Raw genomic sequence first — 24,334 nt, forward strand, 5'->3', positions numbered from 1 at the left:
TTAAACGAAATTAACTGTAGCAGATAATGCTTGAACATGGTTGTCCGACGGAACTAGTAAAGTTGATTCGTGCGACGTTGGATGTGTCAAAAAATCATGCGTCAGAATAGCTGCGGCGAGACCTCAGCCGTTTTCGTGACGTCGGATGGACTGAAGCAAGCGGCACTCTCTAACTTACTATTCAACACGTCGGAAAACAAAGTAAGAATGTATATTTGGTTGGTTTCTATTTTTTTGTATATTCTTCATTTTTTCAAAAAAAAAAATTATATTTTCAATATGTACAATAATAATAGCTTATAAGCTAGCGAAAATCTCGGAAAAATCTCGACTAGAGTGGGAATTCGCTGGATCGACACTTTCGCTAGTGGCAGCCCTGACATTTAAACCCTTGAATTTTTCCTTAAGCAACAACTGCTGCACTTGCTCGATTGATTCCAGAACGGTTTCAAGTTGCTCCCGAGTGAACTCCACACACGGAACGAACCGAGAATCGCACTTACATCCCTGTTCAAACTTCACTAAGCAGTCATTAAATTTGTCCTTCGCCTCCACAAATTTCCCTTCCGCTGCTCGGTAGTCTCGTTGTTGCTTTAGCCGTTGAGCCGCTTCCAGCAATCGAACGCCTTCATGCTGAGATCGGATGCCTTCGTTGAACAGCGCATTGCCCTCCACTTTCAAGCTGCTGGCCCTGCTTAGTCGGGCAATTTCCCGACTGTCCGAGGCAAGCTCGAATGCAGCTTGCAGCAAACGATTTGCCTCCTGAAACTTTCGGGATGCTTCCTCCGGTTTGTCCTCATCTTCGGCACACCAAGCATCGTCCCACAGCTTCTTGCCTTGAAGTCGTAAGTTTTCGGCTTGTTTTCGTTTTTCAACTTCCGCTTTTGCCTTGTTTAAGTTTGTTGAATATAACTTTGGTTTGAAGTCTGATTTGTCGTACGCTTGTTGATATCTGTTGAGAGCTTCTGAAAATTTACCCTGTTGAAATAACTTGTCTCCATCGGCGTTCAAATTGGCGGCTTCCATCTCCTTTTTGGCCATATCTCTGTAAGTTTTAAACTTTTCTTCCTCACTGTAGCCACTGGTACAAAGGTTGTAGGCCTTACTGAACTTTTCGTGTGCTTCTTTATATTTCCCTCCATACTTATACAGATCAAGACCTTCTCGATACAGCTGATCTGCTTGCCTGTTTGCGTTCTTCTCAGCTTCCAATTTTTCTGCCGCCTCTACCTTATTTTTGGCAATATCTCTGTTCTTTTTGAAACGAGCCTCTTCCCTATACCCTTTACTGCACATGTTGTAAGCCGCACTAAATTTATCGTAGGACTGTTGATACTTTCCCTGACTGTACAACTGGTTGCCTTCCTTGTCCAACTGATAGGCTTGCCGATTTTTGCTGTGCTGCTCTTCGGCTTGTTGCTTCGAGATCTCTTCACCGCTGGCAGCATCGAAATAGTGCGTTCTACGCACTTCCGTCAGCCGGCCCTCGTTGAAATCTTGATCGGCCAGATACATCAGTCCGGGGACGATAAGCGCCGCACTGAGCAGGCCTGCCGCGGCCGTAATTTCCAGCAGGAAGTAAATTTCCACCACTCCATATTCTTCGCGACGTTTATACTCCGTCAGTTCGATCGTCCAGTTGCAGCGGCTTTTCAGCGCTTCCTCTGTGAACTCGCTGATGTGCATTTCATAAATATTTAAAATTTCTAAAAAAACATAGCTTACTGTTTAGATTTACATAAAACGAAAATTACCAACCAACTTTAACGAAAATGTTTGAGAGGTTCCCGCGGCACCGCCCTGATGAAGATGTTTGCCATACGTTAACAGTAAACAAACCCTATTTTGATTCAAAACACAAATTTCGTAGAAATTTATGTCGCAACACTGTCGCATACGTTTCTGAAAATGACCAACTATTTAGTATTTCCGGTTTAATTGAATGAAAATGGTGACACCTACCCTATTGTGCGTTCTCGGAAAGCGACGGCTATCTTTATTACTGCTGTTAAATCGCCTTATTAACCTTCATTTCGCATTGCGACGTGACGCTGCTGGCGCGCTGGTACTTATTCGATTTTGGGAACCTGCTGCTGCTCTATGCTAGGCCCGGCACCGCTTTAGTAAGCTTAACTGGGAACTGGCGAGCGTAGCGAACGTGACGTGCGTTTAATACTCTATCTATAATGTCGCAGCTCGAAGCCGCTATGCGCCTGCGCTGTTCGTGCGAGAAAACGTTTGGCCTATAGAGCATTTCCAGCAGGGTTCTATACGTTATCTTGCGAAGATAATGATTTTGAAACAAATTACTTACGTATTAGGTTGGATTTTAGAGTAGTAGAATAGAGTAAAGTAAATTCATCTTTGATATCAATTTGTAATAAATTTTGCCTATCTTTTCAAGAGACGACACGGGACAAAATTATTTGTCAACTTTCTTTCTACTTTGGGCATCTTGCCCTACCATGCAGGGTTCTGCGGGGCACTGACATGTAGCTGACATTCCGGTCTTTTTTTTCGGAAATCGTACATAAGACGATAACTGTCGCAAGTTTACTGCTTCATGCCTCCGCAAAGGTCTGAATATTACCAATTCTAATGGTAGTTTTGATCTTGAGTGTTTCAGGTTTTGAAATTTGAATGCTGCCCGCTTCTCCGTCAGATGTCCATTACATGCATTTGCTATCTCTATCACTACTGCAGTGTAGTTTATACTCTCAAACACTCCTTTCTTGACTAGCATCTCTATTCCCGTAATATTCAAGTGCGCTAGTTCTTTATGTCAAGTATTAAAACTCACTTGATATCTATTCCATGCTGAGCAGATTTCATGTTTGTTCGCCTTGTATTCTTTGATGAAATATGGGTGAAATAATCCGTCGACAAGCTTTCCTGAAGTAACTTCGTTTCCGAAAATGACCTTTTCTTTAGTAAAAGTAACCCTTTTTTAGTTAATTTTAGTACTGCACACTTCCTACTTTCTGCAACTCATCCACTTCTTCCGGCAGCGACTCGTCGTTCATTATGTGGTCACTTGCTCCTGAATCTGGTATGGGTCTTTTAATTTTGTTTCCACCGCTCTGAATCTGACGTCCCGCAAGTAAATTGAGCTCGGGAACTATCCGGTTAACCACCGCCATAACCACGTTACCACTGGACTTGGAGATCGCCAGTTAATCACTGTGTTCTGAATTAGTTAACCACTGACTACTTTGAAAATAGGAATTTTCTTCCGTAGATTAGGTGACCAAATCTACAAAAATCCTAGTTTTATTAGGTGATCCCCTAGATTCTAGGCGTGCTTGACCAATAATCTTGGTGACGTAATAATTCCAATGATTATTTACTACTCATCTGACTAAAGAGCGATTTTATTGTGTATTATATAATCAGATCATTTCTAAAGATCACATTGCACTAACGATCGATAAAACCTCTTATAATAAACTATACTAAAACCTATACTTACTTGCTTATCCTGGATGTCTGTTAGGATTTCATACGCATAACAATGTTCCGCCAACATACTCGGTCCATTCGGACAGCAATGTTCATCTCCAGTTTCTCGAGTGTCTTACCTTTTCTAGGTCATGCTCCATTTGACTTAACCATCTGGCTGCGTCTGGTGTCAACTGGACCACAATAGATCTCTCTAATAATGGTCGTAGCGGTTTAGTCTCCTATAGAAAAAATCAACCAGATTCGAAGCGAACACCATTTTTGACGGGTTGCTCGGCATTCTCACAACGTGTCCCGCCCATTGTAACCTTTCCAACTTTTGGCCATACTCCGCCAAAGATGGTCCTAAGTACACGACAGTTATTATCTGCAATATTGTTGAAGTAAGCATTGCTATTGCTTTTGTATTTATGGCGCTATAAGGCTGCTATCCCGTTGATAGTAAAAAGAGTACTCTGATGTAAAGCTGCGAGAATATAAAAAATAAAACTTTATTTTCTCCAGCAATATTTTGGATAATTACCAGCTCTACAAATGGCCGATATACCAAATTTTCAGTAAATTTGCAGTAATCAAAAGAGCAAAATTGAAGCGAAAAGAACATGCTAAGCCTACTTTCCTAGATAGTTGTTTTCATCAATCATTTTCCATAACTCTCCGCGGTCGTTAGTATCATAGACGGCCTTGAAATCTATGAACAGGTGGTGCGTAGAAACCGTATTCACGACATTTTTGGAGGATCGGCAGCAACACAAAGGTTTGGTTCGTAGTCGATCCCCCGCCTACAAAGCCGGTTTGGTAACTTCCCGCGAATCCACCTGCTAGCGGCGATAGATGGCGAAAGTTGATCTGAGAAAACACTTTATAGGCGGTGTTGAGAATAGTGATCGCTCGGTAGTTTCTACATTTCGACTTGTCGAGCTTCTTGTATATTTCTTTCACTCCTCTGGTAACAATTATGTTCCTGACTAGGCGTTAGGCATAATTTACAAAACTTCACTTGCCTATGAATACGCAGTTGAACCAATCATCGCTCCGGTACAATACTACGAGAATCGAGGCTGCCCATTTAACATAAATTCATTTGGCGTAATTGTGTGTGGGGAATGGCCCTAAAAATATTCGTATAAATATAAGGAACCATTTGGAGGGAGGGCTCTGAAGCCGTAAGTTTAGAGAGTCTGCTTTAACAAGCGAATGCTCCCCAAGAAACATTTATGCGCTGATTAAACATTTTTGCAGCCATAATTATTCAGCCATAGCTGAATATGCATCGAATAAAATTTATGTAAACAATGCTACAATACTTATTCAGCCGAAATTGGAGAACTTCTACAACCTATTTCATTTGAGGCAGAAAAAACACTTGTTAAGCAATTATATCGCCCTTTATATAACTTCTGGGCGCCTTATTTCCAGCTTTGCGCAAATTGGTTATTTAAAAACGCGCAAAAGCCTCTGTTAAGCTCCATTACAGCTTTAAAGCAGCTATTAGCAAGCCCGAAGCTTGACTTAGATGTTTAGGAGCTGAAAAAAGGTTTTTATTTCTAATATTAAACTATAGTTTAGCCACAGGTTGAATAAATTCAGCTAAAAAACGTTCAGCCTGGAATTGTTACTTGGGTAGCTGCTTTCAAAGCTGCAATGGAGTTTAATAGAGGCTTTTGCGTGTTTTTAAATAACCAATTTGCGCAATGCTGCCAATTCTATTTTTAGAACGAGAAATAGTTTTGTAATATTTCTTCAGTCGCTTAATCAACGTCTCATCAATCATCAAAAAATAATCTATTTTTAAATTTCAAAAATGGAACGCGTCAAATTTATTTTGTTTTGGCGTCATAAGCTATATTTTAAATTTCGAATAACTTGAATTCGTACACGCAAGCTAATTAAAAATGCAAGTCGTCATTTTTCGGGAATTGAACAGCCATCTTCTGATCCATAAGCACTCATCGTATGATCCGCCCCATCTGCATCTGCAGAACAAACAGTGAAAATATCTTTACACTTGAAGCAGTCGATTGCGATTGCCAGTCGAATTGCGCAACTCTATGATCTGACAATATGTGTGCTGTGAACCGAATGAAAGGATGGTACAGTGGTTTACCGATTTTATCTACCCATCTGAAAATTTTTGGTAGATATATTTGGAAAGTAGGCAAATTTGGGGAAAAATAAATTGCTTCAAAATAATTTAAATGAACGAAAAATATTGTTAATGTTGACCATTTTCTTCAATTGTGTATCATTTCAGCGTAATTTTGCACTTAGGGCTCATTTTATTCATATCAACCAGGGGGATTTATTCATATCTAAGGGAAATTTTATTCATATCTAAGGTAGATACAAAAGTGATAACCATAATGCACGTCAACTCAGCATATTATGAAAAAAGACATATCGAAATTCAAAATTGCTCCGATTTTATTCAAATTTTGTGTATTTATTCCTTAGGGTTAGGGTTCCTTAGGGTCCACTTAGGGTTTTCTTTTCTGAGTCAGTGTGGTCCCAAAAGTTACCATTTTTTCCACCTTTCTTTCTTAAAAAATTCATAACTTTTGATCTATTGAACCGATTTGAATGATGTTAATACCAAATGGAAAGTATTTTAATGAGCTTTTCAGAAAAAATATTGGACTGAAGCCCAGTTTTTGTTTATCATGGCAAAAACATTGAAAACATTCACTTTTTGTGTTTACATGGTGTGTAGACCAAAGAAACTCTAAGTTTTCATAAAGTGTCGAGAATACAATAGAGGCGCATGTTACAATAGAGACGCGTGATAACCATAATTTCTAGCGGAGACGAGGTGTGCCGTTAGCGTTACGGTATAGAAAAATCTCACAAAGGATCATTGTGAAATGTTAAAATTATGTGTTACAAAATAAATGGAAGTTACTTTGCGTATTTGACTTCAGCACTATTATACCCATTCACACCACAGGTGCCATATAGTGAACTATAAAACACAAAGAAATATTCTCTGTTACGCATAAATCCATGAAATCTTCGAAATTTTCATGCCGCACGGTTAAAATAACAATTTAAAAGAAAGGTAGATAAAACCGGGTCAAAATGGTAGACAAAATCGGGGGTACCTAAAATCGGGTGTAGATTAAACCAGGTGTAGATATAATCGGAATACCACTGTATTAGTTTGCAAAGCCACTTTAACACCCTTAAGCAGCTTTAAAGTAGTTTGAAAGCTGTGAGCCTAATGAAAGCCTCTACTGGTTTATAAAGCCACTTTAACACATTTAAGCAACCATAAAACGGTTTGATGTTTATGGCTGTTTAGAAGCGGATTGTTTAGCAGAAAAATCCGCCATTAAGCTTGTTTATCCGCTTTGGAGGAAGGCGGGTTTGGAAAAACTTAAAGTAGCTTAAACATCACTTGGTCAAGCACTATTTGAGTGCTTACTTTATGCAGCTTGAATCGCCTTAAACCAACCCGTAAACAGCAATTGCTCTTCCTGTTTGCAAGTTGGTTTAAGGCGATCCTGCAAGTCGTAGGCGAAATACGTATCTGCCACGAATAAGTATGAATAGTAGAATTTAGGAAAGTTTTTAATTTCAGAATATGGCGGTTCAATTCCCGAAAGATGACGACATTCATTTTTAATTGGCTTGCACATAAGAATTCAAGTTATTCGAAAGCTTACGACGCCATAGCCAAATAAATATGACGTATTCCAATATTTAAATTTAAAAATAGATCATTTTTTGGCTGCATAAAGGTTGATCAGACGTTGATTAAACGACTGAAAAAGCGTTGCAAAACTATTTCTCGTTCTAAAAATAGACTTGACGTAAAAGCCTCTATAAAGCTCCAAGTTTTGAAATCGGTTAATAGAGGCTTTTACGTAACCAATTAAATTAAATAACCAATTTACGCAAAGTTGGAAACAAAGCGCACAGAGGTTATATAAAGGGCGATATAATTGCTTAACAAATGTTTTTTCTGCCTCAAACAAAATATGTTGTTTAAGTTCTCCAATTTCGACTGAATAACTATTGTAGAATTGTTTACATAAATTTTATTCGATGCATATTCAGCTATGGCTGAATAATAATGGCTGCTAAAATGTTTAATCAGATCATAAATGTTTCTTGGGAGGGCTTTTTTTATTAAGATGACAAATCGTTTATTCAGCTAGTATAGCACAACTATTGAGAATATTTACAGGTTGTGGAGAGGTTGAAGATGCGCCTAATCTGCTTGTAACACTATTATGTGAAGCTGCTTAAACACTTATAGAATACAGAGACTTTTGCTTAAATTTATTCAGCGTTTACCACCTGTCTTCTTCTTCAGCAGCATAGAGCCGGGGTGGCTCGTGCTGTTTCAAGCACTCGTCTCCATTCAACTCGGTCTTGGGCCACTCGTCGCCAATTTTCTAGTCGTCTCAGAAGTCGCAAATCGCTTTCGACCTGGTCGAGCCATCGTGCACGTTGGGCCTCCCTGTTCCTGGTGCCGGCGGGGTTGTTGAAGAGGACTATCTTCGTCGCACTGTCGTCCGGCATCCTTACGACGTGTCCGGACCACCGTAGCCTGCTAACTTTCGCTAGATGTACGATGGGAGTCTCCCCAAGCAGTACCTGTAGCTCGTGATTCATACGCCTCCGCCACTCTCCGCTTTCAGTTTGTACTCCGCCAAATATCGTCAGCAGCACTTTCCGCTCAAACACGGCAAGGGTGCGTGTGTCCTCCGTAAGCAGCGTCACGGCTTCAAGTCCATAAAGAACTACCGGTCTAATAAAGGTTTTGTACATTGTTAGTTTCGTGCGGCGGCGTATGCTTCCTGATCGTAGCGTTTTACGAAGGGCAAAGTAGGCCCGATTTCCCGCTTGGATGCGCCGCTGGATCTCCTTACTAGTGTTGTTGTCCGCGGTCACCAGCGATCCCAAATACACGAACTCCTCAACCACTTCTAGTTCGTTGCCGTCAACGGTTACCGTCCATGGGAGGCGTGCGTTTGTTGGCTACCCTTGGTAAAATCGTGCCTCTCGTTTCGATGCCCGCTCTTTGGATCACCCCCTCAACAGCGATGTTGAACAGCATGCAGGATAAACCGTCACCTTGACTCAACCCTCGCCGCGTCTCGAAGGGACTCGAGAGTGTCCCAGAGATGCGTACGAAACACATCACTCGATCCATAGTAGCTCTGATCAGTCGCGTCAATTTGTCCGGAAAACCGTATTCGTGCATTATCTGCCATAGCTTGTCTCGATCGACTGTATCGTATGCTGCTTTGAAATCAATAAAGATGTGATGCGTGGGCACGTTGTACTCCCGACATTTCTGCAAGATCTACCACCTGTATTCAGAGTTAAATTCAGTTAAATAAATCAAATTACACTCAAGTCTCTTTTTACACGGTTTTTTTTACGATTTTTGAATTAACACGTTTTTTTATGATATTTTTTGAATTAACGCGGTTTTTTTTAAACGGTTTTTTGAATTAACACGGTTTTTTTTAAACGATTTTTTGAATTAACACGGTTTTTTGAATCAGCGCGATATTTATGTTTTCTGAATTTACATAGTATTTTTTCGATGGTTTTTAAATTATAATGTTTGTATATCGTTCGGAAATTTTCTAAGAAAAGCCAGTATATGAAGTACCAAGACCTGCTACGTCTAATACGTACATTCCCAGAATAGAATGGCGCAGAACAACGTAGGTCAGAGGGAATGGATATTACGAACCCCCTAAAACACACTCACATAATTAATAATAAAAAATAGTGTTCAATCAACAAAAAACTATCAATTTTAATCAACAAAAAACAGTAACAATGACCAAAATTCTAACCGTAATAACCAGATCCTGTTAATTACAATTTTTCGCAACGGTGGCAGCGATCGGGCTCCTAGAGCGACGATGACGAACAGCAATAGCCACAGCAGACAACTAGTCCTTTAGTTCCAGGTTTCAGTCAGAAAACTTTCAAAAGTTAAACTTCCAGAAGGCGGTAATCTTCGCAAAACAACCACAAAATCTTCCAGCGCAAAAACTACACACGTGAGTGAACAGAAGAAAACTCTAATATAAAACTGCAGATCAGAGGTCTTTTGTTCAACGCCAGTGTCGATTTATTAGGTGTGCAGCGAACGTCATCGTTTTGGCATACCGGGCAATACTGAGTTTGAGTACGTTTCTTACTCGAATTGCTACTTCGTTTTGTGCTGTTTACTTATAGAGATTCCTTACAGATCAGTCGCATACACAAAATACTGACACGAAATCAAGCGAGGCACGCTGGCACCGTGTTGTTGGTGTGGCGCTACGATCACAGCACATTCGTAAAGCATTTTGCCCAAGAACATGTGACGGTAATCATCGCACTCAAGCTGCAGCGATTCTAAAGAAGGGAATGTATCCTTACTGAATTATAACGTCTTGGGTATGTACTTTTTGTGGCTCTTTGGTTAGCGGCATCGACGGCATCGACAGGAGTCCCAAACAACCGAGTTCGATTATCAATCGAGCAGAAGTGATTTTTCGGGTTGGAGTTTTTCACTTGTTTTTTTTTACAGATATAGAGTAGAAATTTTAATTAATTTTGGTTATTTGCTACCAATAATTGAATTATGTATTATGCAACTGTGACAAATAACACAGTTTTGTGTTCCTACTACCACTTTTTTGATAGTAGCAACACAAAACTTCGCATCTAATTACACGTAAATTCATTTAAGACTGTACGAAACTATTTCGTGGTAGAAAACAACGAAAGGAATTCGTACATTTTATGCTTCATGGTACTGATACAAGATTTTACATTTTTACGACGATTTTGGAATTAACATGGTTTTTTTTTACAACAATTTTTGAGTTAACACGGTTTTTTTACAACAATTTTCGATTTAACACGGTTTTTTTTTACAACAATTTTTGAATTAACGCGGTTTTTTTTAAACGGTTTTTTTTTACACGGCACGTATCCCCCGTGTAAAAAAAGACTTGAGTGTAGTAGCATTTTAATTCAGCTTCGGTGTTTGATTGGTCGTGCGCTCGAATCTTAGTGAAATCAGGCCGTTCGAGGCCAAAATGACTTTAGCGTGGGTTTATTCTCGGGCCCCTCATCACCCTTCCTACATGCTGAATTCTATATTATCCGGATGAAGTCTATTGACAGTGCAAAAACGCTAGGGTTGCCAAGTGGCCGGTTTTTGGCGGCCCGACCGGTTTTTCACTTGCAAAGCCGGTGGCCGGTCAATCCTACAAAAAGGCCGGTTTTCCGACATATGAAGCCGGATTTGTACTTTTTGCCTGATTTGTTAAATTTCATAATGAATCTATTAGCAATCCTGAGCAGTTGATCATTGAAAATTAAATAGCCAGTTTTGCAGTGACAATACTTTGCTTCTGGCGGTAATATACATTAAATTGCACCAGAAGCAAGTAGTTGTCACTGAAACTAGCTATCTTCAATAATCCATTCATGTTCGTTGTGGTTTCGACTGCGCTGTCCTACCATTTGCTTCTCCACAACTGACTGATCATCCCATTTACAAGGGAAACTGTCAACCGACTTCCGGCGACTGAATCCGCACTGCTAGCTAAACGGGTTGCGCCAGGGATTGGCTATAACAGCACTGTCATGTGGAGCGAGGTGGATAAAGTAGAGTAAGCATTGGAGAAAGGGTAAACAATACAAAACGCTGGGGCACGTGTCCCACCTTCTCTAAATTATCGTAAAAAAATTCTCAAGTTGTAACTGTAAAGTACGGAGACTTAAACAATAGTCCGGTATTATTATGATAAAAAAAACTAAAAAGATCTAGTCTCAAATCAAATTTCGAGGATATAATAAATTGCAATTTTAAGTTCAATTTTAAGTAGGATTTCATGCCCAATGTCAAGTAAAAATTCAGATTCAATTCTAAATCCTATTTCAAGTTCTATTTCATATTAAGTTGAAATGAGTCGTCATTGATTCTGCAAATTTCAAAAGCAGTTTTTTTTATTTGAAACAAAAATTCTGTTCATGAAAATATATTCTTTGTGCTCAGTTTGGCAAGAAGAATGGTGAATATACTTTTTATTTAAACAGAACCCCTGTTTTAGACCAAAAAAAGCATAGGATACCGCCCGTGTGATGCCACTCCGTTATTGACCAGGTCCGATGAAAATTGCAAAATGATGACTGGAAAAATCATACTTAGGACAGCACACTATTCCTCATTGTGCAACCTCAGCAGGTCGCTGCAGATGCCGATTCATGCCGATGCCGGCCACGATCGAATGCGGGTCCAGATGGGATGGGAAGTAATGTCAGTCCAGTACTTGTTGCTACTTGTAGTCATGTCCGCACACGACGTGTTGTTTAAAAATGTAATCAAGACATATTGGAATGCCTGACTCTTTTTTTATAAACTCAATATATTGGTAGCGAAAGTTATCCAGTATCGTTTTTCATCAGTTTAAAGAACAGTATAGTATCACAAAATTATGCGCGCAAGACTGTGAAATCATCGTCGAGTCGAGAGTGGTGGAGGCGTCTGAATCACGAGCTATAGGCACTGTCTGAAGAGATTCCCATCGAACAATGTTGAGGAATGTCGTCGGAGTTGGGCCTCCTTTTGGCATTCGCTCATAACTTTCATTTCAAAGAATAAGAACTAAGAATAAGAGACATTTCTGGAAATCTCTAACTGATTGCTTGTAAAACGTTGGGCCCCCTATTACTATTACCGGTAGGGTTGAGAACCGTTTTCTTCGTCCTGTCGGCCGGCATCCTTATGACGTGTTCGGCTCTCCAGAGCCCACCGACTTTCCCCAGATTAGGCATGGGCGATACTAGTAATCGATACACTCGGTATCGATACCTTACCCTAAAGTATCGAGTATTTTGGCATCGATACCTCCGGATACCAATGAGTAGTGGTATCGATACTTTTCAAGCGATACTTATAGGTATCGTTTGTTTTTTTCTAACCCGTCGTAAGGCTGATTTAGATTAACCGTGCCACCCATCCTTGCACCCACCAACATTTACGGTTGCCCAGCATGAGACCCTCGTAGAGAGAGGTTCTTTTTATCTCGAGTTCGAGAAGCGAAGCATGTTGACAGATTTAAAACACCATGCGCTCGGTTTGAAACGTCGGATCACCATACCTACGCATAGACCTGATACTTGAATACAGTACTTGATCTTGCTACAACAGACAAAATGACGCGAGATTTTCATCAGTGGCTAAGTCCAGCTTCCACATGAAAATAATTGTGAACGATTAGTGTTTCTAGCTGATTCCGGAGTCAACCTCTCTGGTAGGAAAAGAACTCAAACTATTAGAATTCCACCAACCAAAGACATGAGAACCCCCGCATGGAGGTTCGTCGCATTATTTCTAAACTAGAAAACTAGCAAACTAGAATTATTTAAGATCGGCCCTTAACGAAACTATTCGCTCTTAAATTGTATAAGTTATTTATTCACTGGTTTTTAATAACTTTCATTTTGCCTAGACCTAATTTTTCCTATCCTTTTCCATTTCTATTTTCACTGGCTAGCTACAAAATACGGTCGTGGAAAACTTTAAGTCGCATGCGCATTAACAAATTAACGAAAAATGTACTTATTCAATACCCGAGTTTTTACTTGAAGTTTACCGTTGCTGCGGGTTGTTGGTGTGGGAAATTAACATCCGCGCCACGCAGATCCCGATACTGCTTTTCCTGCGTACAGCGCACAGTGTGCACTAAATTTGTTGGTTTACTCAATGGTTGCTTAAGCTCATTGGCTTAGGCGGTTGAGCTTAATGGCTACCCAAGTAACCACAAGCATTAACGCATAACCCCATATTGGCTGTAGCTCGGCATCGCTAATACCAGACAGCGGTATATCAGCAATTCGCATGGTTAAAACTTTTGTATAAACATTGCTAATGCGTTTAAGCATTATCGTAAATTAGCATTATTAAAAACACTATTTGCGTATATAATGTTACAATACGTTGCTTACAAGCTTTAGGACAAATCTTTAAAACGTACCGTAAATGTTAATAAAATGCTTATACCTGACTTCGTTTTTGCTTATTTACGGCCACTACTCATACTCTGTTTCACCTAACTGCTGCTGTCTTTTTTCAACCAATTGAATTCTAAAATCAACTACGAACGACGATTTAAGTACGACTAATTACAACCCACTCATCTATAACAGCTGTGGTTAAGATATCAAAGGCGCCAGCAAATGAACCATGCAGGGATACACGCATCCATCAGGTTCAAGTCTCATTAAAGGTAACATTTGAAATGCAAAAAAAATCCATTCGTCGTAAATAATGAAGTAACGCATAGCTTGAGAAGCTGCTAGAACCAGCGGACTTAAAAAATAAATATGAAATATATTTATTTTTGTCTTTTGACACGCCGGCCGAATTGATGTTTTTATATTTTTTTCGCAAACAGGCTAAAAATAACGATATGTCGATAATGCAGGCGAAGCGATGTTTAATTCATGCCGTAATGGTGCTTTAGCAATTGCTATTATAATGCAGCTTTAATTTGACAATAGTGGGGCCCTTTTCCACTTTATTACTGCATTTATTGTACATGTAAGAAAATAACACATTATATGATATGCTTTGTAGCGCACTATAAAGCATTACAATTGAATTGATATAAAGCTTCGTGGTTACTTGGGTAGTTATTAGACGATGCTTGTTGCTGTTTGATGTTATTCAATGTTACCGAATTCTTTTAAGCCAACCTATCTCGTACAGGGCGCAAGTTGACGGATGCAACCGGATGCTATGTCCGGTGTTGTATCATACAGGGAAATCTTGATACTGAACAACGGAACAAGAACAAACACTGGTACAATAGTGTGTTCCGTGACGAATCTGTTCAACTGAAAGATATCCCATACGTGGTATCTCAACATACCGCCTCTTGGCAATAATAGGTGTCATGCCTCTCGTACCGTCATCTGGGGAAACTTGCAACACTTTTGAACTTTGACTTGGTATAACTTTCGAAGTGTACTGTTTAGGTCCAAGTATAAGTAGCCAAAACTTGTATAGTGGTTAGTACTCTTGATTTATGATTATGAGAAAAAATATCAACTAAGTGAATTTGTAGAATGAACCCAGTAAACGGGGTTACTGGCAACACTTTTATGACTTTGCGTTTTTTATGATTTTAAATTTGATTTCAAACCGCGAATGACTATTTTTAGATATTTTGAGTGTGTTTGCAGTAAAACAAGTGGTACTGGAGGCGTATTTGCTTCCCAATTTCGTCTATCTCATTTTTTAAAGATATTCGGTAAAAATTCAGCATGTAGGCGAACTCCAAATTGCCGTTTTAAGGCACGTGGAATTTTTCACAATTTTAATTTTTCTGTAGACGCAGTAGATAAAATTACATCGTACAGACGCAAACTTAGCTTGTCTATTACGATAATTATCTATTTTACAAGTGCTGAAAGCCGCGCCATATTGGAAGTAACAACACGAATTCATCGTTTCTTCTCCAAGTTCAAAACATAAACAAAGCTCAAAGTAAATTGTAAATAATAGTAAATTGTTATTTGTTAGCTGATATGATGCACTAATTGTGTACAGGAACTAAACGATAAAAAATAATGTCAATGAACTGACGCAACTTTGCACATTCATTTTTCCTACTCTGAAAGTGAAATTACTTTCCAATCTTATAAAAACAAGCGAACGAATGATATAACGGATTAAACTTAACTAATCAGTAACTAAACGTCTCTTCTTTCAAACGGTATTGGCTACAAATAGTTATGTTAACAAACAAATGCGTTAGAGCTGTCAAAAGCGCGATGCGCAGAAGTGTTGCAAGTAACCCCGGTATTGCAAGTATCCCCGGAAGACGGTAGCACATTTGTCCGCTCGAAATACGGTTGCACACGGGAGTTCTGGTAGGGAAAACTGCCTATTTAAGGGAAAAGATGATTGCTAAGCTAGACTTGTGACAAATCTTCATGCATTTCATCACATCACATTACTGCACATGCATTAATCACGATGTGAACAAAATTATGGGCCACTCGCCTCTTTCACAGGTAACATCAAAGTAAAAGATCAAGGCAAGGTGATCCTTAGATAGACCGTCCTTGGTAACCGGAAAACTGCCTCGCGAGGTTCTTTTGCGCGGTGCTTGAAATTGTACTTTCGATTAAAGTTGTCTTCTAGCGAACAGTTTATATAGCTAGCCAACCTCTCCCGACTGTACACAGGTCATTGGCCGTTTTCGGCAGGTCAAACTCCTCGGTAGCGTTAACGATACAGGCAAATCAAGCAAAGTAAGCGAGCCCCTAGAATCTCATTCTGATGTTACATTAATTTAATGAATTTTATAAAAATGTTATGCATTGGGGTCCAAATGACCAGTTTTGAGCTTGCGCTCAATCATTCATTTTCAATCCGAAATTCGTTTTCTTTGCGTCATTTGAAAGATACGATCCCAAACTTGCACTCGAAGTAAGTTAGGGAATATTTTGTTGACTAATGGCCACTTCGGTTCCGGAACATTAGTTAAGGGCAGAATGGCGGTACGTGCCGGGAACCAACTGAGTATCGTAGAACGGATTTGAAGGATGATTTTGAAGCTTTAGGTTAATACCTAAATTGTTACGTAGCGGTTTTTGAAAATTCGAAAAATTACCAACATTTTTGATAATTCATTTTACATGCTGAAAAAAAATTTCAGCCAAATCGGTCCACTAGATTCTGAGATACACGTACCGTCAGCTAGCATGGTTTCGGGGAAAACGCGTTCAAAGTTTCGTAGAGCAATGGACTTGCTCGCTTGAGGTGACTCCACAATATTTACCTTAAGTTTTCAACAAGATCAGATATTAAAAAATCCTGTTGGTATGACCTTTCTTAATGGTTAAGCGTCTCGAAAACGCAAAAAAATTCGATTTTTCCGACTTTCTAGAATAGTGCTTTCTAAGATTGTTTTTGTTAGAAATCTGACGGTTTCTAACTTTTTTGTCGAAATATTCCAAAAGGTTTTCAGTGGGATTGATATCTGGAGATATTGTGGTGGAGTATCAATAAGTTTTGAGCAGTTGTAAAGCAATCGTGCGTTTCTTAAGTGCTTTGTTCTTTGGGTCATTGTCTCGGTAAAACTTGAACCTCTGACTAAATCTTATCTCACATAATGGTAATTGTCGTTTTAGTGAAAATATTCCCCGTACCGTAACAAAACGCGCTGCACAATTTTCTGGCAGCTTGAAATCGTTGGAGGCAAAAAAATTAATTTTGCACTCGCGACCTGAGATCAGCTCGGGGCGAATTTGGCGACGATTTCGTCCGCGACAGTTACAATTTATCGCGTTCGATAAGGTGGAGAATTTACAATAACATTTTCATCTTTTTTCTTGCATTTTGAAAAAAAAGGTTCGATACCGGTGGTATCGATAGTATCGATACTTTATCGCCGATACTTCGATACTTGGTATCGAATATTGGTAAGTATCGCCGATACCAAGGTATTCGATACTTTGCTTAGTATCGCCCATCCCTACCCCAGATGTAAGATGGGTATATCTTTAAACAATGCCTGTAACTCGTGAGTCATACGCCTCCACCGCACAGTGGTCCAAAAGGGCGAAAAGCGGAACTTTTTTCTTAGTGTCTTTTGCTTTCATTTTATCATGTATGGTCTTTAGCACTTTTATTCGTATGAATATCCCCCTTAATCTAAATCTGTCAAAAGTTCGTCATTGCTTACTATAATGAAAATAAAAAAATAACTTTTTTGTGTTAGGAAATATAGACATAGTTTCTTCGGCAAAGTTGTAAATATTGTAAAAACAAGTAACTTTATTGAAGAAATGAAATTTCTATCTTTATCGAGTGCTGAACTATAGGGCATATTCTTTAAAACTTCGTTAAAAATTGGTTTTTTGTACTTAGCTTTTGTTAGTTGCATTTTTCAAGAATACAATGTTCTAGGAAATTATTGAATCTACGAAGCTTTATTCATATGAATAAAAGTACTGAAAACCATAAATGATAAAATGATAGCAAAAGACACTAGGAAAAAAGTTCCACTTTTCGCCCTTTTGGACTGTGCACGGCTCTCCACTTTCAGTTTGTACTCCACCAAACATTGTCCGCTGTACTTTCCGCTCGAACACGATTAGGGTATGTATGTCCTCCGCGAGCCGCGTCACAGTTTCAAATCCATAAAAAAACTAACAGTCTGATGAGCGTTTTGTACATCGTCAGCTTCGTATGACGGTATATACTTCTTGGTCAGAGCGTTTTGCGGAGGGCAAAGTAGACAAGCTTTCTCGCTTGCATGCGCCGCTGGATCTGCTTACTAGTGTTGTTGTCCGCAGTCACTATAGCGATCTCAAATACACGAACTAATCTACCACTTCTAGTTCGTCGACGCATTTATTTTCAGCCCAATCCTCCTAGACACTATCATTCTTGTCATCACAAAGTTCCTGGCAATGGTATCAAAGTCATCTACGAAGCCTAAGAGTTAACTAACTTTAGTGAAAACCGTGTCTCTCGTTTCGATGCCCGCTCGTTGGATCACCCCCTCAAGAGCACGCAGGAAAAGCCGTCATGTTGTCTCAACCCTCGCCGTGTTTCGAAGTGTCCCCGAGTGAGATACGCACGACACACATTACTCGATCTAATGTAGTTCTGATCAGTCGCGTCAGTTTGTCCGCAAAACGTTGGTTCCCGGTGGACTGTATCGTATGCTGCTTTAAAGTCGAAAAAGATTAGATGCGTGTGCACGGTGTACTCCCGGCATTTTTGTAAAACCTGTTGGATGGTGAAAATTTGCCGAACTAACAATGATTAAACTAATATATATGCTAGGCTAGTAGGACACTGCATTTTTTCAGTAGCGCTCACTAAAAAATCAATAGTTTTCTCTATTGAATTTTCCAAGCGATTAGTGCAAAATGTAAAAATTTCATCGAGAAATTGCTGAGTTATTAGCGCTCAAAACGTAACCACTTTTCGTGACATTCGCATTTTTAGGTTTTTTGGAATGGCTTCCTACCTTCCCAGAGAAAGCAGTCCTACATCAAAAAAGTATCATTCTGAATTAATTTTTCATACACATTAATCACTATATCACTCCCTATGAATAAAATAATACAAGTAGAAATGCAGCCGGACTGGGATCCGACACCATCTGGTATCCAGATTGCCGATTATACGGTACAGACGAAATCATTACGATCCGGTTTCACTAGTAGCTAAGTGAGATGAAACGCGAAACAGTCGACTCGACTGGTTTGAACCGGGAAACATTCATCAGATCGACAGGAAACTACCTGTTTTAGATTTCGACTGTTTTCGATTTTTAGAATCAGATCCACTCTTTCCTCAAAATCGTCAAAATCTTGAAAAACGGCAAATCTTTGGCTTTCTTTAATGAAATAAAACCACTCGCAGATCATTTCTTCACCACCTATTATTCTGCTTCGTTGCTAAATCTATAATGGCATCTACTTCCTCGGACGTCAACTCGTTAATGCCGCCCTTTCGAAGAAACTGCAGCACGTCACTATGCGGAACCGACTTCAGCGCCGACCGGTGGCCTTTCAGCCCACCAAAACCCTTTTTACCCTTCATGAAGCCCCACAGAAGCAGCCCCAGTATGAGCTTGTTCATCATCGCCAAAAATGCCATCCCGAGCAGCAGCTTCGCCGGAACGAGGAAAAAGTGCACGACAATCGCCGGGGTGATGATGGCCAGCATAATTATCAGCACCTTCAGGGAGCTGGCGATCGAAGCGGTAAACTTGCTGATACTGCTGGTGTCGGCCACCACAACCTTCTTTTTTTTCTCCGGAACAATTTCATATTTCACCTTTTTCGGCTTGGGGACGTACGGCACCGCCGGCAGCTCGGTTGTTGTTTTGTGGAACCTAACGATCAAACGATGTGGATTAGCTTACAGAAGCGTCACATTTTGTTCAAACAAAAACTCACTGGTAACTGCTGTAGTCGAAATTATCCGGTGGAAGGACATCGTATATTTCTGGTTCGCCCTTAGTGAAGGTGGGACTGTAGTCGCCATGCTTGTACTCGTCGTAGGGATCTATTTCCGCGGATGAATAATAATCCTGATTTATGTCATCATATTTGCCACCCAAAACTTCTATAGCACTTGTGATTAACAATAGAAAGAATATGCTGGCACTGGCCTGAGTAACCGTGAAGCCACAACCCATCTCCACACTCTACGTCGGGTAAAATCTACGGAACGACTGAACAGTACTTTTTTCGGACGGAGTTCCGAAGTCTACCATCTCTCTGATCTCCGGACCGGACCGCAACTGAATTCATATCGGAAATTACGATTAAAGAGATATACCGGTGATAATTGGCACTTAATCGTTCATGACCGATTGCTAATGCAAAAGGAAATTCTGAAATCTGCTTGCTCAGCACTCTCCCCACGGTCCGGAAATGTATCGGCTCTGGAAAAGGTGCGCGAAAACAAAACAAACAGCCAACCAGATGGAATTGAATCGATCGATCAGACTCCCCCTGGCATGCATGCATGCATGCCTGCATGGGCGCTCCCCTAGAAATCGAACGGAATCGGTGGCAGTAGTTGCAGTGCAACGCAGATGATGTGCGTCACATGGTCCAATTCTGGATGCAAACGGCGTCCATAACCCACCTCAACTCGTGGAATAGAACCTGCAGAGCGATTGCACCAGTAGCCCAGTTGCTTTGACCCGGGTTTCTGCAGTTTTTTTTGCTGCTCGCTGATTGAGTGCATCGAGAAGATCGGCGCGTGTTTATCGGATAAAATGGTTAAGGAAACGGGATTAGTTCGTTTCATTGAGCGCTGATTGAGCAGCTAATTTCTGGGTCACACCCCAGAAACTCGTTGATTCGGTTGCAGGTTGAGGGAATTTTGGAACGCAAGTGAAAGATTTCATAGAGACCATTAGCCCTGATTGTTTTGGAAATGTTCAGCGATTGTCGTGGATCGAGATGATGGATGTCTGGTTCATTTCATTTCTGGTTCAATCGAAACTGGGTTTGTTAGGATTTGAAACTACCACTCATTTTTTTATAATGTTTTAATCATATTCTACCTAATATTGACAGTCTATTAATGAACCTTCTTATGTTTTCGTTTCAAAAACGTCAGCACCGTTTTGATATCACTTTCTGTCATATTCCTAAAGTCTTCGGGTTTCAGCGAATGTATTACACTCAGTGTCTTCTGTTTTTTGGGGCTTCCTTCTGATATTCCCAATTTTTTCTGATTATTGTTATTATTATTATTATTATTATTATTATTGTTATTGTTGTTATTATTTATATTAGTATTAGTATTAGTATTTGTGTTACTGTTTGAATTATTGTTGCTGTTATTATTGTTATTGACGTTAGAATTATTGCCATAATACAACCACCATGGAAAAACAACCGGATAAGGATAAGGGCAGCTGGTACAATTATTCCAAACATTTGGATTTTGGTTGTTGTTTATGGGCAGTGTGGCGATTTGTGTGATCGGCTGAATATTACTAATACTGGATCCGCTCCCTCCATAACCATGATCACCAGTTCCATGTTTCGGCTTGTACCAAATCTTGGCGGCAAGAGCACCCAACGCGGCCGCATTGGCAATCGCTAGTGCCTTCAATCCAATTAGCAACTTCAGTGGAATCAAAACCAGATGAACCACCGTTGCTGGTATGGCCAGCACCGCAATCATGATCAGTAAAATCTTTAATGATTTTGCTATCATTGCTCCCACGTGAGTCAAATGTGGATCCACTACAGTCACTTGATTGGCCCCTCTATTTTCTGGCTTGCACTGTTCCACCGCTTTCACCGGCTCCTTGATCCTTTCCAGTGGCGCCTCATCGTAACTGTTTGCACACAATGATATTAAACTTACAATTTCACCAATTTTTATGACGAAAATACTCACACATTATCATAATCATAATAACCACCCGCATAATTGTAACTGTCAAACAATCGCCTTTTATCGTCCAGCTCACTGCCTACTGCGTCGACCGGATACAGGGAGTTGTCTGAAGGTCCCAACGAACCTTCGATACTATTTCTCAAATCATCATAATCGGCACTTCCCGGAAAGAACTGGCGACGGCCACTCCGGTTGGTGGTCATTTGGTCTTGTGCTGAGGACACATAGTATGATCCGGATTCTACTAAACTGACAAAAAACGCCAACAATGCACAGTAGTCCACCAACAATAGCGGTGCAAATCTTTTTCGACACTTTTCGCACATCATCGCAGATCAGAACTCACCGGAAAACTAAACCTGGCAACTGGTTTGGTGCAAGGTTTTATAGTTAAGTTACAAAACACCTTAAACGGGATGACGATAAACGATTGATCGGTGGACAATCTCTGCGGGAGTCAAAAAGAAGCTAGAATCCATGGGGTGCGCAACAAATCTTTGGCCCTTTACCGCGCTCGATCGTATTGGATCGGGAATTCACAATGTAAGTACCTTGTATGCAATGAAAAATATATTACAGTTTTTGTAACTAAGTTACGAACTGTTCTCTTATATACTTCTCGATAAGAAATTAAAAGGTTCAAACAATGCTTTTATTCTGTTAGGTATTAGAATTTTTAGTAGCATTTATTCATACTGTTGATACGAGACCTACATGATGTTCTTCCAAGTTTCTAACAATTCCTAAAAAAAACTAATAAATATAATTACCGGCACCTAGGCGACAACGGTTACCTAACAAATGCTCTAGATACAGCTTGGTAAGGTAACTGTTCTCTCCTGTAATGGCAATCTAATTTTGAATAAACTGTAAACAAGACATGGTAAATCACGTGCTACTTAAAAGCCACTGCAATGATGTGTTCACTGCATGTCTTTCTCGACAAAACTTTTCCGCTTAAATTCCAAATTAGATCTGCCCTGCAGGTTTTAAACAGCCAGCAGCACTCTTCCATGTTATTGCACTGGAATTAAACTCCAAGCGCCTCTTACATAGACGCCAACAGCGACGCTCAATGACTAATTAATAGAACACCGACTCGGGAATGTGCTTTAGTACCTCGGTCATTTGGTTACGTAAAAAAATAATGTCATAATAAGAAATGAATTCGAGCTACAGGCTATCCTTGAAAAAGTGGCGAAATCCCTGAGGCGTGCCCAGCCGTAAACAGAAGGTAGGCCACCGACCTTTCAGTAGTAGCTTACTTACTTAGTCAGTTGGCTTGCCGTCCGAAGACATAGCCTGATGAACAAAGTTTCTCCAATTTGCTCGATTCCAATTCCTTGGACACCGCCAGATCTTGCTCGACCTGGTCTAACCATCTTGCTCGCTGAGCCCCTGGCAGAATCAACTTAACGTAGGTTGACGGATCTATTTTTATGCAATTAATTTACTTATCGGAAAAATATCGGCCGCTTTGTTTAGAAACTACGACCTTCCAGGCTACACTATGATGATTTTTTCATAGAGGAAATGGGACACGTGCCGCAGTCTGGGCACCTCAATGGTCCTAAAACTGGATTTTAGATTACAGTAATCGATAAAAAGGCCGGTAGAAGAAAGTAATGAAACAAATGTGTTCATAGTATCCAAACAGAGCGGAACGAGACATGAAGGGGAAAGAGCATGCATGTATCCCCCATCGCACAGTAGTCCAAGAGGGCGAACAGTGCATTTTACCCCATAGGCTCGTGAAGCTATGGAAATTTAAAGCTTGAATATGCGATAACTCAGCAAGTGAAAGTCCAAGAGATTTGTGGCCTTCTGCAAAAACGTGTATTTTGAGAGCTTCGATAATTTCTTGAAACATTATATTCTTGTAAAATGCAACTAACAAAAGCTAAGCATGAAAAACCAATTTTTAAAGAAGTTTTTAAGAATATGCCCTATAGTGCAGCACTCGATAAAGATAGAAATTTTATTTCTTCAGCAAAGTTGCTTGTTTTTACAATATTTACAACTTTGCCGAAGAAACAATGTCTATATTTTCCTACACAAAAAAGTAATTTTTTTTTTATTTTCGTTTTAGTAAGCAATGACGAACTTTTGGCAGTTTTAGATTAAGGGGGATATTCATACGAACAAAAGTGCTGAAGACCATAAATGATGAAATGAAAGCAAAAGACACTAGGAAAAAAGTTCCACTTTTCGCCCTTTTGTGCATTGAAGCACCGCTTATTAAAATGACCCCGGGACAAGCTCACCAACTGCTTTGCTTCAACTGATTTTCAAAACTTCGGATACGGAACGACTACCGGAGGAGTAGAAAGACGGGGGTTTTTCCCCGGCGATACAAGAAATGCGATAAGCTGGGTTGTGAGAACTACCAAGCGATTACTATCCCGAATGCCGCCTACAAAGTGCTTTCCCAACTCATCTTCTACAGCCAAAAGATTCGTGGGAAATTATTAGGCCGGCTTCATGAAGAATCGGTCTACAACGGATTAAATCTTCACCCTGTGGCAGATCCTCCAGAAGTGCCGCGACTTTCGAGTCCCCATGCATCACTTGTTTATTGATTTTAAAGCCGCGGGTGATAGTGTAAACCGACAAGAGCTATGGAAAATTCTTAATGAAAACGGCTTGCCAGCTAAGCCAGGACTTGTTATGGTTACGATGGATGGGATCGAATGCTGCGTGAGAATCTCGGATGGATTTTCGGATACTACGAATCTCGCAGGGGACTTCAACAAGGAGATGGTCTTTCCTGCCTGCTATTCAACATTGCGCTTGAAGATGTTTTAAGACGAGCGGCGATCGTAGGTCAAATCCTGAGGGACAACGAGCCAGGATTAGTAAGTAAGTAAGGAGGTAAGTAAATTTCATTCAGGTTTTGTTTTAATTTTGATTCAGTTCTCTTTCAATTTTTACCATGAATACTTAGATTTATCA

General features: G+C 40.0%; 2 protein-coding genes across 2 annotated transcripts; both read right to left on the bottom strand.

The window, feature by feature from the left end:
* Positions 1-226: 226 nt before the first annotated feature.
* On the bottom strand, positions 227-2,121 carry LOC128737623 (uncharacterized). The gene is made up of 3 exons (XM_053832299.1): positions 1,963-2,121; positions 1,759-1,902; positions 227-1,706 (listed from the first exon to the last, which is right to left on the bottom strand). The coding sequence occupies exon 3, from the start codon at positions 1,684-1,686 to the stop codon at positions 298-300; it is 1,389 nt and encodes a 462-aa protein (XP_053688274.1). The 5' UTR covers positions 1,687-1,706; positions 1,759-1,902; positions 1,963-2,121; the 3' UTR covers positions 227-297.
* Positions 2,122-20,551: 18,430 nt separating this feature from the next.
* LOC128736845 (GATA zinc finger domain-containing protein 16-like) lies at positions 20,552-21,585 on the bottom strand. Its single transcript, XM_053831342.1, has 2 exons — positions 21,383-21,585; positions 20,552-21,320 (listed from the first exon to the last, which is right to left on the bottom strand). The coding sequence occupies exons 1-2, from the start codon at positions 21,583-21,585 to the stop codon at positions 20,552-20,554; spliced, it is 972 nt and encodes a 323-aa protein (XP_053687317.1).
* Positions 21,586-24,334: the final 2,749 nt, after the last annotated feature.

Source organism: Sabethes cyaneus, chromosome 2 (assembly GCF_943734655.1).
Source record: "Sabethes cyaneus chromosome 2, idSabCyanKW18_F2, whole genome shotgun sequence".
NCBI classification, from domain to species: domain Eukaryota; kingdom Metazoa; phylum Arthropoda; class Insecta; order Diptera; family Culicidae; genus Sabethes; species Sabethes cyaneus.